The sequence below is a fragment of the Lethenteron reissneri genome, chromosome 35, assembly GCF_015708825.2.
Source record: "Lethenteron reissneri isolate LAM-NWPU_2019-01 chromosome 35, ASM1570882v1, whole genome shotgun sequence".
In the NCBI taxonomy this organism is placed as follows: Eukaryota; Metazoa; Chordata; class Hyperoartia; order Petromyzontiformes; family Petromyzontidae; genus Lethenteron; species Lethenteron reissneri.
In genome coordinates, this window is record NC_083813.1 from 1,520,841 (window position 1) to 1,542,595 (window position 21,755).

The 21,755-nt window shown below is 47.3% G+C and overlaps 1 protein-coding gene across 3 annotated transcripts in view; it reads right to left on the reverse strand.

Moving 5' to 3' along the window:
* LOC133350798 (zinc finger homeobox protein 3-like) overlaps window positions 1-21,755 on the reverse strand; it is a 201,541-nt gene that overhangs the window by 126,850 nt on the left and 52,936 nt on the right. For all 3 annotated transcript variants that reach the window (XM_061565541.1, XM_061565539.1, XM_061565540.1), the window contains exon 3: window positions 21,063-21,589. In XM_061565541.1, the coding sequence (XP_061421525.1) occupies window positions 21,063-21,589 (527 nt within the window). The remainder of the gene's footprint in view (window positions 1-21,062; window positions 21,590-21,755) is intronic.

A 21,755-nucleotide genomic window follows, 5' to 3' on the forward strand; every position in this document is an offset into this window, starting at 1 on the left:
AGAATAATCAAAACAACATGATATATTCCCTTGACGTCTCTAGTAAGTAGCAAGAGGACTTTGAAAGTTGAAGTATTGTCGGCAAGGATGCGTTGTGCATAATTAATTCTACAAGCACGCCTGATATTTGTCCTTTTGGTGGTTGGGAGGTAGGAATTGTGTGTGCAGAGTGTTGGGGTCAATGTCTTGGATTATAAAAGCTGAAAAGAAAAGGCAGGGTTAGCGGCGAGCAGTGGAAAAGGTCATGGAATGGTGGTTAGTTTAAACAGAATGCCACACCGCGTGCTCCATCTTCTCAAAGACCATCTGCTTCCCAGGGTGAGAGTGTTGGTTTGTCTGGTGGCATATCTGCCTTTCATCTGCATCCCATTAATGTCGTGCGCGCACACGGGAAGCACTGCCTAATAATACAGTGGCCATCATTTTTCAACTTGCACAGCAAGCATAGGCCCGACTTGCATTATTTTCTCAAGGCAAACCACGATTCCCATTACAGCACCGCAAACAAAACTGCTGCCTTTTAAAACTTTGTTGTTGCTTGTGCCATTCAAAATATGCATATATAACCTATTTAAAATAATTTAATTTAAAAGGGTGCCAGTACAGCTATTACATTTGTCTTGTAATTTATGCTGTTTTACATCTGTTTATTTTACACAGGCATATCTTCAAAATGGTTTTTGTTTTCACAGTTTTCAGTTCTTTCGCATCCTGAACTTTGACCGAGAGCTGCATTTCTCCACAGGGTCCCTTGCAAGTCTCTATTGCAACAGACGAGCCACCTTGACAGGCACTCAGTCACCGGCTTGACAGGATGCTTCACCTCACTTGCAGGGAACGTGGTGGCATGGCGGTTAGCTCACCACGCTGTGACCGCACCGCGACCCGAGTTCGATTCCCAGCCTACGTCTCACGTCAACGGGCAGGTAATAATCCGAACTGATCCTTGGGCTTCCTCCTTCAACAGTCCGCGCTGACCGGCGTGGTGAAGTATGGTCAAGCAGCCTACGTGGCCATCACGGCGTGGGGAGGCCAGCAGTGGATTGGCAAAGGGCGGTACGTTGTTAGAATTTACGTACAATGAACCTCACCTTCCGTCTATACGAACGAAACGATGTTCTCGTATGACCAGATTAAAAGCATGATTAACTTTTAAACAAAAAAGCGTTGAGATATACAACACAGATAAAATACTTTGCTATGCCACAACAATTACTACCCGATACCACAAACATCGTGCCCTGAGGAAGAGCAGAGCAAAGTAAAGATTAATCTTTTATTACCCTGTGCGTGAGTCACAGAAACGGAGCCAGACACGGGCATGAGTGCTCCCGGCTTGCCACCATGTGTTCAGACACTGACTCATAGGCACGGTTGCCCGAATCAATGAGACCATCCCTGTCTGTATCCAGTCTCCAACCGCCCAGTATATCAGCAGATTCATGCTGCCCCCCCCCCCCATCTGCTTCTTAAACTCATCCTGGTCGTACAACCTCGAGCACTGGCAGCCCAATCATTCTCAAGGTGGAGTTCCCCCCCCCCCCCCCGTCCTTTTGGTTCCATTACGCAGGCCGACTTGGCGAATTCCTTAACGCCAAACCTACAAAGAGTTCCCCCCCTGGTGTAAGGCAACGTTCTCGCCCCCACCCACACTCTCCCTACCCACCAGACCCCACCACCACCACCCACCTCAGTCCCTCCTAGCCACCTTGCCCAGCATTGATTCTGTCATCGTACAAGGGCAAAAAAATCGCTCACTATTGAGGCAGTTAACTGCCATTCTCTACGAGCATCGGCGTGTTTCCGTGGGGCTGCGGAAAAACCACGGTGGCGACATATCCGTATTGAAATGCCCCCTCTCTCCCCAAAGGGGGACACGTCGGAGTGACGGTCGGAGCGACGTCGGCGCTTTGTTTCTGCGCCGAGGCCCCCCCAGAGCAGAGCGTGCCGCTCGTAACCCGCAGAAGCGACAGCGGGCCCTGGCATCGGCGCTGACCGCAAATGATCGGGGCAGCCATCCAACTCCGTAGTCGCAAGCGGGGCGGGGGCGGCGGCTACGAGTTTTTATCAGATGCAAAAAAAAACTTGGAAGCGGAGACAGACAAATGCAGTCTGCTTATTCGACGAACAAAACACGCTCGTCGGTCAGATTGTGAGTCATATTTCTCCCCCCCCAACCCCCGTACGTTCTTTAGATTATTCACGCACGTTAGCATTGCCTGCACTCTCATGGAGGCTTTGGGCGAAAAACAAAGGACATGAAAGTTGATCCAGATGTCCTATTAGCAGCCTGGCGTTCAGTCACACCCTTCAAAAACAATGAAAACATTCTCACTTACTCCCCTACACCTCAAAGAATGAAAACATGTTGGTTCCTGTAAAAAAGATTACTATTAATCTTAGTTATTAATACTACATTACTACGGTAGGCATAATAATCTTAGAACGGGGCCCCGAGCTATAAGCAATAACTCACGTCTCCGCCGGTGAAAACGATCATTCTTCAGCATTTTTTCATACTCCCATTTAAAATAACTTTACGATTAAAATAAATTCGATGCACATCGGTTCAGTATGCTGTACATGTGCATTTAACAAAAATAATCGCGTGATCGTTTTTGGTTCTACAATGTGTCCATACAATTTACAGCATGGACCTTGATGCGACCAGATGAAAACCCACCGAGATAAACAATCTCTTTTTTAAAGGGAGACCTAGGATGGTTGCAGTTAAAACATAATGACAGGGAAATGTAAAAGTGAAAACAAAAATCTTAAAAAATGCAACCAATGCGACTGCATATGAGTACAGCATGCACCGTGATTTGACTATTGCCTAGATTTGCATTCAAGCAGCTCGGGGCACCCTTGCCGCACGTACGTATGTGCGTTGAATTTCTTTCGCACCGTACGTAGCCGACCGCGGTAATCGAAGGTGCGCGGGGGGGGGGGATTACAACTAAACGGTGAGTCACCACGTTAACTGTCTCCCCTTGACAGGCGATCGCGGGCGCTAGCGCTGCCGCTGCCGCTGCTACTGCTGCTGCAAAAGCCCACGCTGGACACACAAATCAGACCACAACAAAGAGGGAGCTCAAGTGGCAAAGCCTCCAGGAACAAGTGACCGCAGGGAGAGCTGACACTGGCCACTCACGGCTACACAGTCGTGGAGTCGGAGCGTGAGCCACCATCGCCACAAATGTATTCATTGGAAAATAATCAATGACAGCAGTTCCACGTGCAATGGCAAAATGACGACATCATCATCGTCGTCATCCACATCGTCAACATGTCATCGTGCATGTACAGTGTCTTGCGACACTTCACAGACACAACTTGCCACCATTTGACAGATATAAGCCAGGAACTATACTCACAGCCGAAACGTAAGTAAGTGGAATTCGTCCAAGGATAAGTCATTATCTGCAATCGGCAGCCAGATTCTGTCACCAAGCCTCCTATATACACTTGAGTTTGCAGCAAAGTGAAGAAATTAGGTTGCCAGGTAGAAGCAGGCAGTGTGTGTGTCAGAGCACTGAGCTAGAACTGCTGAAATCCTGGGTTCAGCACTAGATGACCAACCAGAGACAAACGGCATCTCACACCCTGCGAGTGCAACAGCAACAGCCCCACAACAAAGGCTGCGCCAAGAACCGCTCCTGGATATCTGTGGAAAAGAGCTCTGTGGCTCATCGGATTTCTCCAGGGTGAATAAAGAACTCACTTCGCTCGCTTTGCCTCCTGTGCTCAGTCTGGTTTGTCCCAGCTGCGAGAGATTTAAAAATATATATCAGCAAAGACAAGGAGCCAAACAAGTTTCGTCTTGCAATTGCATTCAAATGCTGTTAGAACAACACGAAAAGGAGCATTCTGCTGTCTCGTCCACGGTAGCTTGCCACGCGCAGTGACGCTCCAGCGTCTAGGGGAGGTCCGTCATCACTTACATTGCTTTTGCTGTTGACGCCTTCAATCGTTTTAGTGTTGTGTTTTCTCAAATATTTTGCTCCGCGACTTGATACTGTTTGTAATATCTGGCGCTTATTTTGGTAGGAGACCTTACAAAATGTCAAAGCAATAGCGTGCAAGTATGATCAATTTCACAGTGTTGAGATACAAATTAAGCGACAAGAACAAATTAGTAATATGACGAAAGCACATTTGCATTTTCAGTTACACGAGGTATATACTGGATTTCAGCATTCTATCTATGCCACTGCCAAGTCATTGAATCTGACTTAAAATGTTTGCAGTAACTTTAACTAGAGAACTATTAACTGTCATTCGGTTTCACTAACCTTGTAATGAAAACAATGTTTACATCACTTCGTCCATCCACTCCCAACGCCGTATCATGAGGGGGGGGTTTGTGTGGTGACCATATTTCACCACACGGGTCGGTGTGCATTGAAGTCCTCCCAAAATATAATTCAAAACGAGAGTAAATGAGCAAAAAATAAAGCATTTAAAGTGCGCACTAATTAACCCGCCGTACTTTACTGCTCCTCTTCACGGCACACCGTCTCTCCCCCTCTCTCTCCACAATCCACCGCCTTTCTCAAAGACACCGGCGATCTTGGCCTCCATTCCATTCTGCTCTGTCCTTAATATTTACTCACGAACTTCGCGTCAGACACTCCACTCGGACTGCATACATTTAGTCGAATTGAGGTATAACCTCAATTCACTGTCTTCGCCGGCAACCTGTCCCTAAACCATCATGGCGTACTCCCTCACACCCATTCTGTATGCCGTTAATAGTAATAATGTGCACGATGTAAAAATAAATAAATGTAGAATCAGACGACTGCCATTTGTTCACGAGACATTCTCAAAAAAGCTTTCACCGTGTCATTGTCTAATCAAAGAATGACTCTCAAGTGATCATGAAGGCTTTTCTGGCACAAGCACTGTTAGCGAGCTCCTATTAATACGAATGTGGACAGCGCCGTGAACGTCCATCTTAGTGCCACTCCCCAGCACAAGCAACCGATGTTGAATTGCCCTATAGGGAGGGTCACACCAGGTTCGAATTATAATTGTCACTGATGTCCATAACATATCCAGTTACCTGGGTCCTTAGAACACAGTACGGTGAGTTATTCATCATACCAGATATCCCCGTATTATGCTACATGCTAACCGTGTACACGGACACTCACGCAGCAAGCAGTTGTATTCCAACGTAGTACACAACATCGCTCTTAAATGAATTAGAAATGTGAGGAGTTCTGCTTGTGACCTGTTTAAAAGAGCACGTGGCCGGTCGCAGGATGCATGTGTGCTGAGTCGGCTCAGTATATTAGGTGACATTTTACTCACCTGTAGGAGAGCACGCAACTGTTTCAAAAGATTAGTCCACAAAGACCACGTGAAGACAAACCCAGTTTTCCTTTGTTTCGCTCAATTTTGCCGCTCTACCTTGGAGTCATCGCACGTGTTTTTTTGTTTTTGTTTGAACAAATTGCCAGTTGAAGCATTGGTGCAAGATGAAGGAGGGCAGGTTACCAAGGTTACCAAGGCACAAAGTGCTTTGGCGCTCAACGGGCAGCGACCTACGAAACGACTCGATGCCACATGATGACAGGATTCTATGGGACAGGCCTTGGTGGTTGGTATTGACCGTCCAGTGGTATCAGGATTTGACAGAAGGGAGCGAGAGTAAGGTGTGGTGGCATCAACGGAAATGATCCTTCACCTTTAAATTGATCTGCTTTTGCTATGGATATCCGGGACGCTGTCATAGAAATATAGAAATTGTATCAACAAGTCAGGCCCCCAAAATAAAGCTCGCCATTGAATTTTAGCGTGGAGATTTTTTTTAATTATTATTATTACTTTTGAGCCGAATACATGACCAACCAACAAAGGTCTTTTCCCGATTAGCGCTCTCGCGAGCCGACGTCGATGCAGAGGTGTTGCTAAGAAGCCCAGAGCTGGGTCGTCTGGTCCTGCGGACGTACTTAACGTAGGCTGCGGCAAATAATCTTCAAATGACGCAATATCCCTGTTCTTTCCAATGAGGAATTTACAAGGTTGCAGCCGCCGTCCTGGGAGGCTCAGGGGGATCGCGCCCTTGAGGCAGCATCGCCGCAGCCGGCTTGAATCTGGGCAAGCCACCCGTGATCAAATCGCCGTTGTCAAGTGTAGCGACTTGACGCTGCGGCGATGTCGCTAGCAACTGCACGTGACAAAAAAATTCAGATACAAATTTTATTTGTGTCTTTTGCGTCGTTTTATGTGAGATCACCCTGAGGGTTAAAAAATGTTTTTTTTAATATATACCGATTGACTGGCATGCGGGAAAGAGGAGGTTGGTCTGGCGAGACACTTTTGAAATGGTTCCAAAAGTAGTTCTTTGTTTTTTACCTTCCAGAGACATTCCATGAAATGTTGTGTTCTGCTGACTGGAGGAGTTCTGAAAAGGACACTTATTCCCCCTCTTGTTTTGACATCGATAGTACAATTGTGGTATCATTTTGCCACGAGCAAATAAAAAACCCCGAGAGCAATAAATTGCCGACGTCTAAACTCCAAACCCACGAGTGGCAATGCGCATGGATGAATATGATCAGTGCGTAATAAGTACACAGCTGTACCCAAACGAACGCGGTACATGTTCTGCATGCGTGTGTCTCTGCGTGCTTGGGAGTTGACCCAGCCTAGGCAGCTGCCCCAGCCCCGGCGGTCTGCACACCTGCCACTGGGACAGTGAGGACGGGTCATGCAGTTCACAATGTGCTGCCAACTGGTAATGACGCAGGGCATTACCAAAGTGCATCATTAATGGAGAAGTTAAAGATCCCGCGGTACCATCGACAACAGCAGACAATTGTTGATGGCAGTGTCAAATTTTATATTGTGCGTCACGTTTATAATGAACCATTGGATTATTTTTCTTTTGTTCGGAGAAAAAAAAACCCCCGGCGATTTAGGCTCTTGTGAGAAGAAAATATGGAGGCCATCAGGTCAAAACGTCAATTTGTCTTTAGCCTTCAGACCCAGGATAGCTATCTGTAAAGCAGCAGAGCGGCCAATTCGCTGTGCGCGGAATATTCATGTCGACCGCGCAGGCAAACAAGGGGCATGAAAAATACCTCGTATGGATTAACCGCAGCAGCGACAACAAAGAAGAAGAATTTCACATCGCGCAAAAGACAAACGGACCGAGAGCCCATGGGTGGTATTGGCTGCCGCTTAAAAAAAAAAAAATTGCGCCATTTTTCTTTCGCGAGACAAAAAAAATATATAATGCGGAACATGAAGCTGTGGTTTTGGGCTGACAAACGACGCCGTGGAACTCTGGCCGGATCATCTGGGTTCCAACGTTAATCCATCAACCTTCTGGCCTTGCTGAGCCCCAGTCTAAAACAAAGCCCACCGCGCCAAACAAAAAAAACCCCAGCTGAAAAAAAACCTAAGGCTTATCCCCCACCCAACCCCCACCTCAGCCTCAGCACCACCCCTCCCCCTCCCTGCCTTCTCAGAGCAGCTTTCATTCCTGCTTGACATTGAGGGATATTCACACAACCAAAGCTCATTCTATTATTCTTCCACCTTTTTGGTGAAGACGGATTTTTTTTTAAAAATTCCATTAAGAGGTGACCTCAGATCCATCAATGTAGCCCTTTGTCTTAACAGGGCCGCGGCTATGGACACCCCTGTTGCAGCAATCCCGTCAACCTTTGTTTGGGGTGAGGAATGCCCCCCACACATTTTTCATTACCGTTGATAATGAAAAATTATCTCGGTGGATTAAAGAAAAAGGGGGGGGGGGGTTGAAAGCCTTTTAAGGCCGCGGCTATCGAAAGCAATGAAAAGTTACTTGAATCGACACCTACTCTCGAAGAAAATGTACACACGCGATGACAACAACGGTGAATACGTTCACACACACACACAGATCCATCACACAGATCCATCTATGTGTATTTCCCACACCCCCGATTAGCACGGTTGGCTACGTACGGTGTGAAAGAAGATCAACATACATACATACACCGCACCTCAGATTAGCACGGTTGGCTACGTACGGTGTGAAAGAAGAATATACGTATGTACACAGACACAACAGAACGACATCGTCTGCGATGATCCACAGCTGAAGGATTCTCCAAAACAAAAGTTGGCAATAAACAGAGAAGAACTTGCAATACACTACACACTCTTGTTGCCAGGTCTCCTTCACTAAAGGGATTATGAATATCAATGGAATGCCACCATGTTCAAAAAATAAAGCATCAATATCTATACATACGAGCATTTAGGTCTGGGAAAAATGTGTTGTGCTCAAGATATCAACAGCACACACATGCTAACTCAATAATTTAAGAAAGCCCTTACCTACCTATGTATTGCAATGGTATAACATTGGGACCAATGTAAATAAACAAATAAATGTACGTGCTTTTGCTTTCACTTTTCCGCCTATGACAATAATTTTACTCCGAACATGCAAATATTGTGTGTACAAAAAAGCACAATGCTCGCATACATAGGCTTCAGCAGCATACACGCAGTTTTAAGATTGAGTTGCGGCACTAAAGGACACGTACAAACCCAACGGAAGGCTTTTCTGTGGTCCCATCTGTACATATGAATCATATGCAGTACAGCAACAGGCATGCTATGTGACAAATTGAAGTACAGCATTTGTAATTAACAAAATATGTGTAAGTGTACCTTTAGGAGCAAGTGTGTGTGTGGTGTATGAATGTGCACGTGTGCGTGTTTGAGCGTGTGTGGGGAGCAGTAGTTTCAGTGGTTAGGGCCCTGCGCTAGGGACCAGGCGAGTTCGATTCCTGCTCAAGATCAATAACAGTGACGAATATTTGAACTGGTCCTTGGTCTCCCCTAGGTCGACTAAGCCTTAAACGAGTAACTGGTGCAGCATGTAAACATCAGGACTGGGGAGACAAAGGTAGCCGACCATAGTGTTGGCCACCCATCCCCTTGCGTGCTGTGATGGCCTTCATAGATGCTCCCTTGCCGCACTTGCCCCAACGGTCTGCTAAAGGCTGCATGGGAGATATTTGTCTTTGTGCATGAATGTGTGTGTGTGTGGACTGGGTGTGGTGTCGTTGTGGGAGGTAACACTGGAGTGGCCATTCCCACAATGTGCCATGATACAGGCAGCCCCACATTCGATTCATCCGCTTTCCCGAATGTGAACCGCAACAACAAAAAACGATGCACGTCAGTAGCAACTGGCATCCCAACCTCGGCCCGCTTAGCATAGCGTGTGGCGCCATATGTAGAAATCATCATGAGCACTTGGAGACAAAGGTGGCTGGGTGTGGAGCTACTACCCACACCACCCCCTCGCTTGCTGTGACAGTGTTAATAAGTGATTACTAACAGCAGCTGCTCCAGCTGTCTGCAAGGCTGACGGCATGCCTTCATGTGTTTTCACGATACAGAATAAATAATAATTATGAATAATAATAATACATTCTCCAGCAATCCTCGATCCCCCATTGCATGAACCCCATGTCAGACCTGGGGGTATTTTGGCCATACTTCACCACACCGTGGGGGGTTGGCGAAGGGGCGAGAGGGCAGGAGTGATTTCGCTTGCCAATGATGCTCGATATTACCAGGAATCAAAACTCGGGTAGCTCGTTTCTTAGCGCGCTAACCACTGCGCCACCGCTCCTCCCCTTTTAACACAGTATATGCATACTGTATTGTATATTGTACACTGATCTGCAGTGTTTATGTACCGCCATATACAACAAACACGTGGTAAAAAAAAGACTTGGAACCACAAATTCAGATACTTGTACATCCTCAACCAGGAGACGTCACAGAGTATCGTAAATAAAATCGGCAGGAATGAACAGGTGAATTCGTCCACGCTGCGATGAGACGCACTCGCAAAACGAAGGGGACTTCGCCCCGAGAGCCACCGCCGGTGATTGCGAATGCGACAAAACCCCCACCTCACAAAAGCTGGGGGCCATCTCAACCGAACGCTCTTGGAGGTCGGGCCTTGCAGAGGTAATAACGCTTCACTCGAAGGGGACTCGAATATTATTTTTCCATTCTATCCTTGAGAGCGCTGAAAATGTCATTACCATTTGAGTTCCGACAAATATGCTCAGCTATTATAGTATTTACAGACACAATCCCATCGTTCGACATCTACCAGTTTACCCTTAACACTTCTTTTTTTAAACTTCAGCACTTTCAAAATGACCAACTCCTTTTGTTTTTAAAGTATTTGACGAAACGAACGAAGAATACGTCTCCAATGACATTTTTTATAATGTTACAATTTGGGTGTTTTTCTCGCAAGCCATCAACAGCAAGTTCATTAAAAGTGTAAATGCTCTGTTTAAATGTCGCATCTTAAAAACTTTAATTCAACTTAACACAAGCACGTCATGGTGAAAAGTTCTATACTTAAACGAACCTTGCACAATTTGATCCCATTTAACTGACAAGAGGCCCCAGTAAACATGCTTTACAAAGGGCAGGCTGTAAACCGAGGTGCGTTTTAGAGATGCGGTAGGACATTGTGACACTGAAATCTTAAATTACGGCGCAGATTGGCTGTTTTCCAGAACTAAAACTCACAAACACTGTGTAAGCTGTCACCTCGTGACATGGAAGGCAGTTTGTTTTAAGTGGCTTGCGTGCGTTCCTTTATTCCAGTGCCAGCCTTCACAGAGCTAACGGCACAAAGTTAAGGTTAGCCGGCTAATCCCGCGAACAATTAAAAGGGGAAGAAAACCCTCCTTTAAAAAAACGGATAAAATGCCGATTGGATTTTTTTTTATTTTAAGATGTACAGTAATTTCAACACTAAACCATGGTGTACTTGGAAGTCAATCGTGGAGAATTAAAGGTGTGTTCTAAAACTTCAGACTGTATATATATATCAGGGCTTATTTATTAAGCGACAACTCAACATCAAAATACGCGTCAGGGAGTAACAACATAAGTGCTGGGAGCTTCTCATTTGAGGGCCCTTTTTATCCTTTTTCGGGCCCTACTCCATTCTTCTTAGGTACGGGCGAGTCTCGCACACAAGTTGTTTCAGCTGGATCAGTGGCAACGCCAGTGGAATTAACAGAGTGGCTCAGGTAACGAACGGAGGATTGGGCTAGGTGGCCTTTTAAGAGGGTTTCAACTTGAATTTAGCATCCCAAACCCGAGCGAAAACGCATCGTAATTGGCTCACACGTTCATCGAGAGTGACCAAAGACAACGACAATGTCAAAGTAAATTAGACATATGTACCATTGGTGACATATAGGGAGTATATTGAACGTAAAACGTTGCTGGCACTATTTGTAGTCCCATCAGAAGATAGTTAAACTGAAAGAGGTCGGGACTCAGAATGAAGAGGGAGTTGCCAAAATCGTGACATCCAGAGTTCAAAAAAATGTTGCTGCTACCACAGCATCCAAAGTTACTAATATGTGGGAGTGAGTAAGCGTCGGCCAGTCTGACATTGTCAAGACGACGGAAGTGTAAAAAACCCCCAACAAATCACTGGCCTGTTTGACGAGGACCACAGGAGCACCACACAGACTTACAGACAGTGATATAATGTCAGCTTGCAGAATTTCCTGCACTGCCTGTTGTGCAAGGGCTTTCTCAGTTGGGCTCATCCTGTGCAAAATCTGACAGATGGGAGCCACATCCCCCTTATACAAGTCATGTTCCATCAGCGTAGCGCATCCCAGGTCATATGGGCTTCGATGAAATACATCGCCAAAATCTTGCAACAGTGCTCGAATCTGCTGCACTTGAACAACTGACCACTCTGGATTGTGCACGGATATGGCATCCATCGAAGAGTCATCAACCACTCCTGAGAACTTGTCGACCACACCTACCAACTTGGAATCGTCCTCACACAAGATCCAGGGACCTAGGATTGTCCCAGCCTGCACAGTGGTGGCAGTGAGGGAGGCTTTAAGAACCTGCACAAATAAGCGCCGATTGTAGCGCAGAACTGACCCAGGCGCAACTGGACCCCTATGGCAACCCCGTGCGATGATGTGGCTGCTCTGGCCATAGCGGTGGTAGACCACCAGAGTATGAGACGCTGCTTCAGAGTGCCCGAGTGTCCACCAGGCTGCCCGCTTGCATGGTCTCCTTGGAGCATCACCGACAGATCTCCGGATGGCCACGACCATCGACCCAACGTCTTCCCAACGTCCTCCCAATGCCGCCTCTGCAATAACCACACCTGCTCCTCCCTAAACTAAACTTAACTCGTTTTTATTTTAACCTGGTAAGGCCCACTGAACAGGGGAAGATTACTGCCATCTCCTAGCAAGCATTGTCAGCTGGAATGGCGGAGAATATGGCCAGCGTCTAGTCAATCAGTGCCGTAGGCAAAGCCTTCTCAGCGTCTCCTCTTCTGGCCAGTCAAGGACTCGGAAAGCCTAGAGCAATCGCTCACCTTTCGGCTGCTCCTGCTCTCACTGGTTCTCCCTTGGGGGTTCTTCTTGCAGTTGAGATGGGACAAGTTGGAGTAATCCCACCGCGCCACCAGATGAACGGAGGTCCAGACGTAGAATGTTTTTGTAAGGGCTTATTATTGATTAGGCCAACATATATACATATGGGAGCAACAACATACATATAGGGAGTATCTCATCAAAGGTGTCCCGAGTTCCTGATGCGGGCCCTATTTATCCTTTTTCAGGCCTTTCTAGCTTCTTTTAACTGCCTCCTTCCCGGCCAATCCCACTTCAATCTCCCCAATGGGTCTCTAACTGACCATAATTTATGAAGTCGAATTTCCCGGCCTTTCATTCTTTCAGATCCCATGTGGCCAATCCAATTGAAGCGCCAATCAGAAGGCGTACGCTCAGCGACAAGCCAATCGATGCAAGCGGGGCTCACGCTCAGCTCGTCAAAGTGTCTCGGCGTGTGGCTGCTGGCCAACGGGTATGAAGTGCTCCACATTCAAACAGCGAAGTTGTTAAAACTTTGCCGTGCGCTGCTGCGTTAATAATCAATCGATAAGAGTACTCCTCTCGGTGTCCCTGACATCTCCAGTCATTGTACGTGTTTGTAATCGTGCTTGTACAGCGCACAGAAAAGAAAAATGCAATGCATAGTGCACAGTCAAATCAAGCATGTGTCTGGCACTCATCTCCTTGTTGGTTGTCCTGAGCCACTGCTGGGAACTTCGCATTTCTCTGGTGCAATAGCTGCACATGGAGTTGTACATCTGCACGTGGAATATGGACATGCAGTTGGAAAGTACATTTACATGAGGCATGATTTGTGTCGTACTCCTCATCCTACAGTATACTGTACAGAGAATACTGCTTTGACTATTGTCTACACTGCGAGTAGTTGTTTTGCGAGGCAATTTAAATAGAAACGTAATTTGCAAATCGTGTGTCATTGACAAGAGGCAATCCTATGTATGAAATGGCCCGAGCGTATTGTGCAATCTAGGGAAAGGAGAATCATCTCGGATGCTGACTGCCTCTCCCACTCTGGGACAAAAAAATACTTTGCTTACCATTTTTTCATCACCATTATTAATATCCGCTAATGCTTTAAGGAAGCATTTTCAGTGAAATGTTTCTGACTCTTCCTTTGTCCCATTCACTGAAGGTTGTGTTTTTGTGCACGAGCAGAATAAAAGCGTTTGCACGTGTTGACGTCCGTCGGAGCGTACCGAGACTGCTGCCGCCACTATGGCGGTAAAACCACTCTGGGTGAACGGCCGTTATGATATTTTTTTGGTGTTATTTCGTGTCCGTGTTTATCTGGATTTCACATGTATATATTTGTTTTAAACCCGCAGTGTTGTGCGATGACAAAATATTGAGGGAGATATTAAGAATGCATTTCGAGCGAGCAGTTTAATGAAGTACAGTAACCAGATTGGGCCAGCGTTTTCAAGGCACGCTTTTGCAGACGTGCAATCAGGCTGCTGCAATTCTGAGGCAATCAAAGTGGATCGTCGCAGCTCGCGGGGTTTGGAAGGTGCGCTGAATCAAAACTACACGAGGAGAATGCAAACGGCGCTCCGGTGCGCGCGAGCGAACTCTGGTGGGCACAACGTCCCCCCTCTCTCTTCCAAGCCCCGTGCCCCGTCTCCCCGCCTTGGCCCGCGATTGTTTTTTGTTGCGTGTGCGCTCGGCCACGTTATTTGCGGCGGCGCTGACCCTACAGGTGCAACGGGGGTAGGTGTGGGGGTGGCTCGATAAGAGCACCGTCCTGTGGGGGAACAAAGGAGGCGGCGGCGGTGGCGGCGGCGTCGTCTGCCTTCCAAGCGCCCGCCGCGCGGATGCTTATCCCACACTTGTTGTGCCGAAATGGCTTGCTTATCGGGAAAAGTGAGGCTAAAACAAGACGGGAGTCTGTAAACTGCCCCGCGATAACCACGCCGCGTTTTTTGCCAAACCCCCGTTTGAATAACGACGGGCGCAATGTCCAAGCGCTTAAGAACAATAACTTTCACACTCGTGGTACAGTAAAGCTGACGCGCTTCACCGGAAGACTTATCTCAAATGCCATTTTTTTCCGCCAGATACCATTTTGATGCACTGCACAATGAGGCTTGCACGTTCATTTGTTGTAACAAGATACTCCTGCAAAACTGCTTTAATTTTTTTGTTATTATTGCATGAGGCATTTGGAGAGCGAAAGAAAAGAGCCCTGTCCTTGCCATTTGTTAATGCCAGTCGGCAGTGAAACATAAGCAAACAGACCTGCACGGTCCAGCTTTACTCCAAACACTGGCCGTGAGGGTCATCGCAGGCCGACCCACTTAATGTAATCGTCACTAAGCCCCCACACGCTGCGGTGTTCAAGTTAAAACAAGTTCCGAGGGGGACGCCAAGTGAAGGAAATCACAATAATAACATTCTCCGTATTTCGCGAAGTTGAGGTGAGGTAAATCTCCACGTCGGACATTTAAACTGACTTTTTTTTTTACATTCAAGTGGCATCACGCAAAAAGGGAGCTGCCATTATGTTCTCTGTAATTGCTGGTGCAACAAGTCTCTGGGTATAATGGCCCTTTCTGATTCTTGCGCAGCCCCGGCGTTCCACACCCACCATTAGCGCCTGGCCGGGCCAGTGCCATCACTTTTGTGTGCGCGTTCGAGAACAATTACAGCGAAAATGTCTCTTTAGTTAGGTGTGACGCCGTTGTGTGAATGGATTTTCAGGATCTGCGCCGAAAAGTATTTTGACATTCCGATGGCGTGGCCACTCACTGTACGCTAATGTGCAGGTGGGGAAACAACACTGCGACGTTTTGTACAATAAACGGCCTAAAGCGGTCTTTGTTTGATTCACATTTAGTAGCTATTCAGAGGTGCCGCATGCTCTACAAATCATAAAACAGCACCTGACGGCACCGACACGAGGAACCGACAAGACAACGGAGTAAGGACACAATGAAAAATGCAGGGCAACTGTATCTAAAAATAACATTGAGCCAATGTAAAACAACACGGGGACGATGTTTGGTATTACACAACACAAGGAACAAAGGTGCAAGCGGGGCCTTCTGACTGACTAAATACCAACGAATTAGCCAGAGTGGTGTGACGGGTTTACTGAGTTCCACAAGTCAACAGACGTCTTTTTTTTTAATGTCAGAGAATCAGAACACAGGGTTAGCATGCACAAAAAAAAGAAGACCTTCATAAAACGACACACGTGTCCGGCGCGTACAGGGAGGGTTTTGCCTTACGAGAAGCAGACATAATTATTGTCCGTAAGAGATGTTGTTTTTTGGTTTAGATCGTGTAAATATAAATGTGGCATTAAACCCGCCACCACCCGACACAGCCATTTCGTAATGTTTGTCACGTAAACAAAGCATGTCAATTCGTTACTAGTTCAGCACACCGATGCGTTGGAGAGTAAACCCACAACATTTACATTATAATTGTTAGAATATAATATAAAGAATTGTTGTTAGAAAGGGCTGCATGTACGGCAAACACACACACCGTGCGGCATGGGTGGCGGGTACGTCTGGAGGGGCTACAGTGAAGGCGGAGAGACGGGGCCCGTTGTCCACAGAGATCCAATCCCCAAGTCATCGCCTATAACTGCACAGGCTAATTCTTGAGTCAACTTGAGTTGCCTAACAGCCCACCCCCCACCACCGTCACCATGGGGAGTTTAAGGAAAAGATGTGGGAGTTGGTGGCAAGGGAAGGGCCAGTTTAAATTTGAAAAAAAAATTGCCCACGCAAGTAGAAAACAAAAGAACACGCACAGCCAAGGGAAAATGGACACAGAGCTGTGGCTGAATAGGGAACATTCCGGGGTCACCTCTCGGGGTTCCTGTTTATTCCCCGTAACCGTGCGCGAGGACAGGTGAACTGCACAATCACGGTGCAGTACAACGTCACGTAGCCGACTAGCTGTGGGGGGATCTGGGTACGTACGGATATATATACGTGAAAAATCTCTTGGGAAAAAAATTACAGTTACACCACGCGCATATAGGGTGCTGGACAAAAATAAAGTAAAACTTCTTCAAACACAGGGAAAAAAGCTGCAAAGTAAGCGATGAAGAATATAGTACTGTGCATTGTAACATGGTTTTCAATGTAGTCAAGAAGCCTTCAACATATAAAACATTTACAAGAAATATAAAACAATGCCTACGAAATGGACACCAGCTCACACTTAAGGGCTTCTTTGTATAGCCATTACAGAAATGGCGGACATAGTGGGACATCGTTTTCCCAGAACTAGGTGTGGTGGATAATTGGTCAGGGCAGATACGCAACAGTCAGATACGTCACGTTGTTCAGCACAGCTAATCGTTCGGCACGATCGTGCGGTGGCGAGATGTTAACTACCTCGCCTGTAATACAGGAGGTCGTTGGTTTGATCCCAACCATGACGCCTATATATTTGAAGTTTGCATGTTTCTCTACCCGCGGTCTTGTGGATTTTTCTCGGGGTCCTTCGGTTTTCCCTCCATATTCAGAAACACACGTTTAGAGTATTTGGCTGCTACAAATGTCCACGTGATGAGCCACTTCGTTGAGCTATTATTTGTGGCCAGGTTGCTTCTGAAAAAGAGCTACATAGCTCAGTGGGACATACCTGGTAAAATAAAACTTGTCTGTAGTTTTATAGATTTATCTTACGACGATGCGGCCTTGATTTCCTAGTGAGCGATGCTGCCCTTCTCTCGTGTTCGTTCCGCAGACCGTGTGGTGGTACCTAGGGCGCGGCAAGAAGGTCGCCCGGGCGTGTTCGATATCGCACGAGCAGCGAGTGCCTTCGACACAGGAGGTGTCATCAAAAAGGGTGGCAGTGCTCTCTACAGGAAAGGTGACTTGAGTGTGTTGCTCTTCCCTAGTACAACACAAATCAGTCAATAAAAGCAATATGATTTAAATGTTTGGCACAGAACGGACCCAGCCATGGCTTATTCCACTGCAGCAAAGCCTCTTGGGCTGCGTCTGAGGCTGCGTCAGAGGCAGATGCAGCCACTTAATTGCAAATGTCTGCTGTCACCGGCACTTGCTTGGAAATGAACAAATTGGGTTAAAATGTTGTCGTTAGAATAATGCGCCTGATGTTGTTTTTTTTGGAAACGCGCGGGCTTGATTTTCCCTGTATCGGAGAAGGCCTTGTGCGTGAACGTGCGAACAAGCGCATGGTGCGTGGTCATCGATAGCGGATTTTTTTCTGTCACTTCCAGTTGTGGGTTTCTCAGCTGCTAGCGTTATCAATATCCGAGCTCATTAGTGCAAATTGAGTGCAAACTAAACCAATTATTGACGTTGTGGCAGTCACAGAGGTGTTATTCTGCTCATAGCAACCATTTCAAATGTGTTGCTATAGAAATGACGGGCATCCATGTTAAATTGCCATGGGCAGTTTAATCATCAGCATTCATGGGCCTCTGTTGAAGTGTAAACTCTAAAAACACAATGTTCCCTGTGAAATGGGATAAATCGATTCTATTACTGAGCATTACATTACTTGGTTTTTCCTTTAGCGTTCATGAAAAAATAACTGAGCATTTTACAGGAAAATTGCAAATATGGATCTTAATTGAACTTGCCTTGACCAAAGTATCTTGTTTACAGCCATGCACAGAATGTTCCAGCATATATTTGCCATGCACCACACTACACAAATTGCATTAGTTGTCCTCTTAGCTTACCACAACATTATGGGCACAGGCATTGCGTTGTATTTGAACACGAGCAAAATGAAACATTCAAAATGACCACAGTGCTTGAATTATGAGTACCTCAATTCCTATAATCCAGCCAGCTGATGATTATAGAATGTACAAAAATTCAACCAATTTTGGACGAGTGGATGATTGATAATTTCACGCCGCTCATTTGACAGCACTTGACGAGCCCTTTGGCCGCTGTATGTATGAAACATGGGCAGTATTTTGGTAACGGTACCGTACCCACATACCTCTGCAGAGCAGATGTTGCACTGAGGTAGTGCTTTGCAGGCCACGGGTCAAAACGTTTAAAATCAGCTGCATAATGAGGTTCACTCGCTTACCAGCTATGCGCGTGTTAACACTTGACCTCGCCATGTAAACTCTGTATAATTGTGACTGCAACTCAAAACTTTTTTTTAAGAGGCATAATATTAATTAGAACTTTCAATAGAACATGCCCATTGCTGTTTGCACGTCTCCTGTATTAATCACGGTGCACGTGGAAGCAGAGTAAATAACGATTTGCATTATCTCTCTGCCAACGAAAAAAAGTGTTACAATGGAAACGAGAGAGGCGCCGGTGTTGGCAACAGTGCGGCGTCTCGACCCTCGCGCTAACAGCGCACAAGCGCCGCGTGTCAAGCCGCTCCGTGCGCGCACAAAGTGCGTGCTCGGTGGAATGCGTGCGCTCGCGTTCCAATTTGCCGAGGTGTGCACCGCACCCACTTTTCGCACACCGCCCTATTGCTTTGCGATATGTTGAGGACAAAAATTTAATTTTCTTCAGGGAAAGAGAAAAAAAAACACATTAGCAGCTGAGAGCTCCATTTTATAGGAGCCATGAAATGGAAGCCGATTGCTATTATTGGTGTGAAAAAGTCGCACCGGAACATGTTGCAGAATGGCACACATTGCGTGCACATGGGCGAGCGCGCGCACACACACACACAGACACGTTTAAAAACCGGAACATACGTACGCAGTTAGTAAATCGTCAAAAGTGAAACTTCAAGCTTACACTGTAGTGACTAACAATTGCTTTGCTGAACAGTGCAGCATATATATCCAAACAGGGAAGTAACTCTGCTGCTCACAGTGTGTGTGTCTTGGTGGGGCACCTTGGGTCCTGAATTGAACCCCTTAGCTTGGCAGGCCCTCGTCTTAATTTTGTGAAAAGTGTGGGCAATGAAGCAAATCCAGCTTTGCGGTCTTCAGTAGGCCACCTTCAGGGGTTATCCTACAGCCTGAAACTTTTCCAAATCTTGGTGGTTTTTGAGCTACGTTTGGAATCATACTCTGCTGGGTTTTTTTTTCTAATGGCTGGGGTCAGCTGCATCAGATGCCGAGGCTGAGAAGGCGAGTGCCCTCGTGGTTTCGTGCCACATTTTGTTGAACTTGTCATTAATTTGACGGATGAGCAATAATCTACAATAAATAACTCTCAGTAAAGAAAATGGAAGCCACAATGAATCGTGTAAAGCGATGGTTTGTGCCACAGAACCTTCCTTCCGACACACTTGTTTCGATTCCCAATCTGGAACTTGTGGACTTATTTGAGTCTTCCCAAACGTCAGCCCTCCAGTTTGCCAAAACTGCCGTTCTTCTGAATAATTGCAGCTTCTGAATCCGATCTTTTAAACAAAGATTTCTGCATTTTCTCCGCCGTGAGACCTTCAATTACAGTATTTAAATTTAGCTTCATTTGGTGATAATTGTTATAGATAAACTTGAAAGTTCTCTACTGGTATCTACCCCCAATCTCAATGATGAAAGCCACTGATCTAAACAGACACAAAGATGTCCCTTGTAATGTTTTAGACCATTGTAGATGTCAGGAGCAGCTCAGTGGCATCTCACACAACACCAAGAGAGGGACCTGCTGAGGACTTGGGTTCGAATCCAGGAAGCCACTCTTAATTAAAACAGGGTTCTCACATGCATCGAGCTGACAGTTGCACACCACTGAGCTATGCGCTGTAGGAGCTAAAACGTACAGACTAATGTCATTATTTAAATGTAGCGAATCACTCTGCAGATAATAGCAAGCACTACCATAAAGGTGTAGTAGTGAAAGAGAGAGAGGTATGGCAGGAGGCAAGGTAAAGGCACGGCCCTGTAATTGAACGCTCACGTGACAGCCGACGGAAGGGCCACCCACCAGAGGGCATTTGGCCTACTCTTCCACGCTGCTCAGAAAGTGGGGGGCACTCACATATGGCGAGGTATTGGGACTGGGTCTCTTAGTACCTCTCAGGTGTCACCTCTTCGAGCCATTCGCTGACGTGGAGCATATCTCCCGCCGACTTTGGGAAATCCAATACGGCGCTCGGACTACAACGGCTCAACTGGGCAAACAAAACGTGAAGTTGAGACGCGAGGCACAACTACAACACGGTGACGAATTGGACGACAACACAAAAAAACGTGGAATTGTCGAGGCGATGTTTCTCTCCCGTCAACAAGGGTGGCAGACGGGAGCTTTAAATACACAGCAGCACACAAACAGGAGGCTCGGCGCTGAGTCAGTAGCCAGTAGATGTAATACAATTACCGTTACAAGAGAACTCTTCTTCTTGGTTCTTTCGGTAAAGTCACGTAGAAGGGAAGTAATAAAATAATAAAAATAAAACATAATAAAATAATTCTCACGACGTTTCGGCCACAACGCAAGTAGCCGTCCTCAGGTGAAAACCAGGTCTGTCGAGGCGACAGCATCTGAATGAGAGAACTCTTGTCATCTGTGACAAAACAATAACCACCGGGAGCCACCCGCCCGTTGGGCATCCCGCAGTGTCACAGCGCATCTACCGGTACACAGAGGGGGGCACACGGTGGCGATGCGGGGGACACGGGGGGGGGGGGGGGGGGCGGTGGGGCGTTGGTGGCGGGGGGCGAGGCAGGGGGGAGCTCACCTTGTAGAGGCAGAGGCTGGCCTCGTGCCGGGGGCTCGCCGCGTGCATCTGCATCTTCTCCAGGCTGTTGGTGAAGTAGTCGCAGGCGTTGCAGCGCAGCTGCACGGGGCTGCCGAGCGCGGCGCACTTGAGGCGCCACTCGCTGGCGCGCCCCCCCTCGCGGATGTGCGCCACCAGCTGGAAGCGCGCCACGTGCTTGTCCGTCTTGCAGTGCAGCTGGAAGTTGGCGCGCAGGGGCGTGCCGTACTGGCACAGGCGGCACGTGTGCGCGCCGTCCGCCCCCGATGCCTTCCACTCGGCCTCGGGGAGAGAGCGCTCGGCGGCGGCGTGCGCCGCCAGCGCCTCCAGCGCGTCCGTGGTGAAGACGCCGCACACGGCGCACTGGAAGAGCCGCAGCGCCGGGTCGGCGGAGGCCGCCGAGGGCTCGGCCGAGCCGGCGGAGAGGCCGAGCAGCTCGGGGTCCACCCCCACCAGGTGCTGGCCGCCCATGGAGGCGAGGCGCGGGTCCATGGCGAGGTCGCTCCCCACTGGGCGTGCGGTGGTGGGGGGGGGGGGGGCGAGGGGGGGGAGGTGCAGGGGAAGAATCACCAACTGTAGGGAGTACGAACGGCATTTTCTGTTCCTCTAGTTAAATCGTTAAGTTTAGTTTAATAAACGAGAAGTAATCATCTTGTGTTCATTAATCCTTCTGAA